The sequence below is a fragment of the Phalaenopsis equestris genome, unplaced genomic scaffold, assembly GCF_001263595.1.
Source record: "Phalaenopsis equestris unplaced genomic scaffold, ASM126359v1 Scaffold000600, whole genome shotgun sequence".
NCBI lineage: Eukaryota > Viridiplantae > Streptophyta > Magnoliopsida > Asparagales > Orchidaceae > Phalaenopsis > Phalaenopsis equestris.
In genome coordinates, this window is record NW_018165040.1 from 1,261,860 (window position 1) to 1,269,298 (window position 7,439).

The 7,439-nt window shown below is 32.5% G+C and overlaps 1 protein-coding gene across 1 annotated transcript in view; it reads left to right on the top strand.

Moving 5' to 3' along the window:
• The window catches only part of LOC110029762 (vesicle transport protein SFT2A-like), a 22,059-nt gene extending 15,360 nt beyond the window's left edge, over nt 1-6,699 (top strand). The window contains exons 3-6 of the mRNA XM_020732190.1: nt 2,717-2,790; nt 3,518-3,635; nt 3,744-3,802; nt 6,558-6,699. Coding sequence (XP_020587849.1) covers nt 2,717-2,790; nt 3,518-3,635; nt 3,744-3,802; nt 6,558-6,639 — 333 coding nt within the window. The 3' untranslated portion in view covers nt 6,640-6,699. The remainder of the gene's footprint in view (nt 1-2,716; nt 2,791-3,517; nt 3,636-3,743; nt 3,803-6,557) is intronic.
• Nucleotides 6,700-7,439: the final 740 nt, after the last annotated feature.

Here is a 7,439-nt window from a genome sequence, read left to right on the forward strand (position 1 = left end):
ATATATATACGTAAATTAAAACGTCCTTCCGAAGCGGGCGATGAGATTTCAATTCCGGCTGCCGACAGCTTCTTACGTTCTACCCCCCCAAACAACCTTTCTTCCTTACTTTTTAGTGCCAAGAGCAACAAATCAACAGAAAAGAGATCAAACAAATACGAACAAAGCCACACCAATATTTACGTTGCTTGGCTTCAATCAAGCCTGCGTTCATAGGGGAGGATAGATGATCCAAGCTACTAGACACAGAAATGCTACAATTTTGGTATATAAAATAAGAGCAATCATCAGCCTTCCTTAATTTCTAAGTACCACTAATACTCAAAAAGAGATGAAAAATATAAGCCTTAGAATCTTACTAAAGAAATTATCTCATAAGAAAGACTTTTGATCTCGCATACACTGCTGAAGTCACCCATCCTTCATGAAGCTCTGGATTCAAGAGGTATGTGAGGAAAAAGGAGATCTTCTTAGATTGCAGCTACTAAAACCTTTATCAAACAACACATCATGTGGCCTCTTTTGCATGCCAACCAAGGAAACTAGAATCATGTGAAGGAGACCCATACAAAATCGAGGGAGAAAGTGCAAATTTTAAAAACTATAGAATGGCCAACCCAAATTTCAATATGAATCCTTGAATCTCGCTTTTATATATGCACAATATAATAAAAGGCATGTTCCTTTTTTACCATAGTCAATATATAAGTACACTCCCTTTTTGTAATATCATGCAGGGCCCCCTCAAATTCAGATTTTTATTTGTATGAGCTGGAAATTTGGTTTTTTGCCCCTCATGAAATATCATTTTGTCCTTTGTTGCCGTAGCTTCTCCCACTTTAGGTCTAGGAAGACAGTTTGCCATCCTCCCTCCTCTCAAAAAAGAGGCTGGTTCTGCCCTTGATATCACGGTATAATTGAATATTCTTTTCGATTCATCTTAGTATGAGTTCCTAAAGCCTTAAGGGCTCGATTTCGTGCAATCTCATTAAGTTAAGATTGTGCCATGTGAATAACTATAAGAGATCTTTGTTGCACAAATATTACATCGGAATTGTTGAAATTAAACCTAACATGCACTTGTTATTGAACTTTTATAGCTTTGTAATGGGCATCTTCTCTTGACTAATGCAAATTAAGGCATGAACCATTATTAGGATAGGCTATGCAACATAACTTGATTCATTTATTCATCTAAAAATTGTCCATCATTCTGTGCTTGACCCTTTTCTGAACAATTTTTACAATTTGAAAGGTAAATCTCCTTTGCTTCTCTAAAATGCAAAATGCAGATGCAGAATAGTTGAAGCATCCCCTTCTGTTCACTCTTCTGGCTCTTATGATAACCAAATAACATGCAACTTTGAGAATCTCAATATTCTTACCTCGTTTAAAATCTTAGATACACCATCATGGGTTGTGTAATACAAACAATAACAAGCCACTCAGTCTCATGCGTGCCATTATTTTTTTATGTAATTATGATTAGAATATAAGTATTTATCATGAAAAATATAGAAAGAATATGTCCAATGATTATTATGCACGTATCTTGTAACCGCATAAGTGACATTTTAATAATCTCTATCAACCATTTTTGCGTCTAGTGTTGTTGTTGGTTCACTTTTTTGTTGCTTTCTGTCATCAATATGCTAAAAAATAAATCTTGTTCTTACCTACATACTCTTTAAACATGGACCCTTCTTTCCTTGCTCTTTCCCAACGAACAATCCCTTTCCTTTTCTTGGTCAGCACACTTGAGTTTAAAAATCATATTTTTTGATAAAACAGGGCTCTTTATGTTTTCTGCTCTTATAATGTTTCCATTAGAAAATGTTGTCACGAAAGTGCTCGTAAAAAGGAGATAAAAAACTTAAAAGGTTATATTCTCATTTAAACAATCACATCAATATTTTTCAATACACGAATTGTTGAACTATATTCATTTATATGTGACTTGATTAACATATTTTCTTGCATGTAAAGAAATGCAGCGTTTTCTTCAAATAAAGTGTGTTTTGGGATTTTTAGTTCTGAATTATAACTCCAGACGGAGCCATAATCTATTGCTGTGAATTTCTCGATACCATTTTTCAAAACTTTATTTGCTAAATAGAGCTAGATTATTTTAACAAAAATTTCATTTGTCAACGTTTTCTAATCTTTAAAATCAGCCTTAGGTGCCTTCAAAAAACCTTTCTAGACAAAAGTACCACACGCGTACGCCGCACACGCAAGGTTTACAAAAAGAGACTCTTCATTTTGGTAATGTTAACAGTCAAATCAAATCAATAGTGATGGGCGGCATTGGAATAATTTGTCCCATTTTGTCTGAGTTTGCATTCCTTTTTTCTGAAGGCTAAATATCTTAGAATAGAGAATGTAGATATAAGAGATATTACTCTATTGAGAGTAGGTGGAGTGGAGAAAATCTTACATCATCTTGGTAGATTCTGATAGCTGCTAAACAAAAAATTTACAGGTAGTATTTTTGGTTAACGGATAGGAAATTTAGTTTGGTTACCCTTTATCTATTTATTTAGTGGGGCAGTTAGATACATGCCACCCAATTCCTATGCATTTACCTACATACCACCCAATTCGTATAATATTTTGGAGTTCTGATAATTGCTTTTCTTCATTCATTTTGGTTTTGTATTAGTTTATTGCTTCATACTTATGTTGCTAACAAGCTCATTGCTCCCTTTTTTTTCAGTCACTTATTGTTTTTGCCAGACCCATAAAGTTTGCAGTTATGTTCAGTTTTGGGAACCTACTAGCAATAGGAAGGTGGGTTTACAATTTGTTCTGCTTTGAGAACCAACTAGATATGGAGCAACTATGCTTCATATCACTCCATGCAAAAGTTATCTAGGGCCGTTTGAGATCACTTTTTTTTTTGTTTTTTTGTTTTTTTTAATTTTTATTTTGTTTGATTTATGTTTTGATATGAAATAAAATATGTTTAGTGTATCTGATTAAGATATATGACTTTTTAAAAACACTCAAAACAATATAAAGTTATTTTTCGAGAGTTTTAAAAACATGTTAATTTCTTTTTAGAAATAAAAAAATAAAAATATGTAAAAAACATTCTGAACTAACATATTTTTTAAAATAAAAGATAAAAAAACAAAAAATAAAATTGACCCCTCATTTTTATTTTAGTTTTTTTTGGTTTTATTTTAAAAATATGTTTGTTTAGAATATTTTTTGTTTAAAAATAGATTAACTTATTTTTAAAAATACTCAAAACATTAAAAAGTTATTTTGAGTATTTTTTAAAAATATTATATCGTACCAAATATATGTTGTTTTAAATCAAAACATAAACAAAATAAAATAAAAATAAAAATAAAATAAAAATCAAAATAAATCCCAAACGGCTAAACTCCCATTTTTCGGTTAAAAAGCTTCTTAACATTCGTTTTCCATCACTTTTGAAGTTGGATTTTTTTTTTCTAAGCTTTTCTTCTCTATACTTTTTACTGAACTATGAACTTGGAATGTTTGGCAGCACAGCCTTCCTTATAGGTCCAGTTCAACAAACGAGAATGATGCTTGATCCAGTCCGCATCTATGCAACTTCTGTTTACATTATCTCTGTTATTCTTGCGCTTGTTTGTGCGCTATGGGTATATTTTCAGACAAATAAATCCAAAAATCTGTTGAATTTCGTCATCATGAAAGCCTAATTTTCAGCTTAATGATAATATAACAATGTCCTTCTTTTACGTGTGCAGATACACAACAAGGTCTTAACGCTAATTGTAATGGTCATTGAGATTTGTGCTTTAATATGGTAAGCTTTTTTCTTTTTTCTCTTTATAATAATTTCTGTTTTGTTGAATTTTTTTCACAATATTCTCCCAAGTTCTAAATCCACTGTAGCATAACGGTCAGCAATTCAAATGCTTCTATAACCCATGTTCATAGAATTGATGGAAATAGTAGTTTCAGCTGAGCTTCATTTTATTTACTCCCACCCAACTCTTTAGCAATCCTAACGAAGCAGTTCTTTACTACATTTATACCAATTTTGCCGGTCATGTACATGTTAAAATCCCTCTAATATTTAAATCCATCAAGATTCATACATACGATTGTGATTTTTTAAGGGGCATTTACATACATAACACACAATTGTAATGTATTTACATATCTCATGCCTAAACTTTCATATTTACGCACATCATTCAAATCGTTAGTATCACATAAAAATAGTACTATTATCACTTTTTGAAAGTGGAATACACCTTTTCATGCATATGTTTAAAGCATCAAAGTGCTATGTATGTAAATATGAAAGTTTAGGTATGACTGTGTAAATATATAAGAAATTTCCTTTTTTTTTTGTCTTATATCAGAGAATGAAGCATTTTGAAGAAGAAAAATGGCGAATCTGGATTTTAATGAGTTGGTCACATGCTTAAGAAGACATCAAAACAAACTCTCCGCATTAGAGATGTGGGGTGTTTTCTTAGTAGGTAAAAAATTTAATTGCCAAGAGCAGAAACTAACATAAAATAGAAATGATAACTAATGAAAAAAAAAATATAGACTTTTATATAGGTTCTTCTAACAGATGATTATGTTCAGCTGCTACTACCATTTCATTATATTTTGATGTGGAGAACTACAATCTTTTTTCCTTTGATGCTAGTATACACGAGAAACCACATGTATTGGATACCCACACTCAAGTTTGTGTAATTTGTTTTTATCGTAGGACAAATTTTAAGCTCCTCGACTTTAACATAAGGCTGCATACATCCATACCACATTAACAGGACTCTCATTCACTACATTATTCATCCCTATTTATCATTAATAAATAGAAAATTTAATTAATTCTAAACCTCCGCCCTTTATAGATCTTTGTGCATTATTATTGCTAGTTCAGGAGATCTTTTTGCCCATATAATTATATAGATAACAAAATTGGGCTTCCATTGTTATTCCTCTTAAGCTTTAAAAATGGTATTAGAGCATTACGCCTGTCTAAAGATAGAAATATCAGCTCGGTATATGATTCCGGGTATATGAAAATTGACGAGAATGTCAGCTATTTAAGTGGGAGAGATATAAAATCCCTGAAGTAGAATGAAGCTGAACATTTAAGCATCGAGGCTCTATTGGTGTAATAGTTGAACAAACAAAGAGAAGATGTGGTAGAAAGAGGAAGAGAAAGAACTCGGAGACTAAGCTTGAAGAAAGCTAAGTAATCTATTGCGCTATATGAATCCCACTTATTACATTCAGACATCTGCCTTTATTTATGAACAAATAGCATGGCAAACTAGTAAATACATTGAAGGGTATATATGACATTTTACCCTTAACATAGTCTCTAATATAAATCTCTTTTAACAGAGAAATCCCTAGAAGCTTGGGGAAAATGTAGAGCAGCCAAGAGATACAAATCTAGCGCATAGCAACAGTGGAGGTAAGATCCATGGCTGATCTTCTGTCACACGGGGTATATGTCCTTTTAGTAATGATTGGAATGAAAGTTAATAGTCCTCGTGCGGAAGCACTTCTAGGATGGGTGACATTCTGGGAAATTATAATGGAATAAAATAGTGAGGGCATTAGATCAAAGTGGACAATATCTTAATTAGGGGTGTAAACGACAGTTCGGTTCGTTTATATTTCGAGCTTAAAAAGTGTATTCGTGTTCGGCTCGTTGCTTAACGAGGCGAACACAAGTTGTTCACGAACAAAGAGTCATTTTGACAACCCTAATCACATAGGTTAAGGAATGAGACAAGATTTGAATCATCATTTGAATCTAATTTAATAATTTTTATTCTATTTTCTTAATTAATAATTTTAATTGATTATAAATCATTGTAGCCTTTTAGCCAATTACTTTTTTAAAAAATACTATTCATAAAAATATATATATATATATATATATAAACAAAAAAAATGCAAATTTGGCCATAAAATAATTCATATATATAATTGTTTTGTAGTATTTCGAGCCAAAACGAGCCGAACATGAACGAACAAATATTTGTTCGTGTTGTTCGTGTTCGGCTCGGTAACTTACCAAACGAGCCGAACACGAGCTTCTTAACGAGCCTAACACGAGCTGTTCGCGAACAACGAGCTGTTCGCGAACAACGAGCCATTTTGACAGCCCTAATCTTAGTGGATGATAGTTCTGCCTGTTAACATCAAAATTATAATGGAACTTTTAAGATGTTCTTTTTAACATTTATCTTCTCTCAGCCATAATCAGTATAGTTATTACCAGTTGCAGAAAACCAAACTGGTAAGCCTGTCTTAAGCTTATTAATACCTCTGTCACTTCGGAGAGGTTCCTATGCACTTTTTCTTTTGGGACATTTACATTTATACACCTAGGTGCTATAAACTTATGCATAAAAAAGGTGCAAAAGGTCAGTAAAGTAATATTTTGATGTGATGTTAAAAATTTTATTGTATGGAATGTAAAGATTAAAATTTAGGTTTCAGACAAGTAAATATATGTAAATGCCAATTTTATTTTTCCTATTGATCTGAAAATTTTCCTTCTAATGTTATTTGAGGTACAGTTTAAGTTATATTCCTTTCGCTCGAAGAATGGTTTCTGAGCTGCTGATAAGTTGTTGTGACACCGATTTAAGCTGAGATTCAGTATGTCTTATGCTGATAAAGCCTTACAGAAGGGACTTCGAAGTACTAATCAATTTTTTTTTTTAATTTTTATTGAAGTATTATTATCAATCCGACCACACATCTGGATGATGGTACGAATGCGGTCATGCTCACGTGTATCGCATGATGGCCATCCGGACTGTCGTTGGGACATGCAGTTGTCACGACACATAATATTTGTCTTTTACTTTGTATGCAAGTGTTTTTCTGGAATCTTTTTAGAAACTCGGAGTTGTCAGCTTTTCTATATATATGTCATCATATTATTTATTCAAATAAATCTCTCTCACGGATCATTGTAAATGATTTGAATAGGATATGACTCAAATAGAAAGGAAATACGATAATAGACAGACAAACAATTACAAAGAAACAAGATGAATGCATATATATGAGTAATCCTTATGTAATCGGTCTAGAATATACGTCAGAACAAGATCCAATTGAAGTATCTCAAAACACAACATCCACGAAGAGAATCACTATACAACCATCTGTAATTAGGGAACCAAAAAGAGCATTTTTGTTTTGAGGTTACGAGTCTCCCAGAAGAACATATCTCTTTGATTAATTACATCTTGAGGAATATAAAAAAAAAACTCTCAATAAAAGGAGTTTCGTTTATATTATCATGAACCTGAAGAATAGGCCATCAAAGGATGATTATTCAACCAAGCGCATCTCATTGCCAGAGGAGCTTATACCGAACCAAATGGGAGATGGCGAGTCTCTCAAATCCACAGATGGGTGGCGGTCTGCCAATAAGCGAGCCC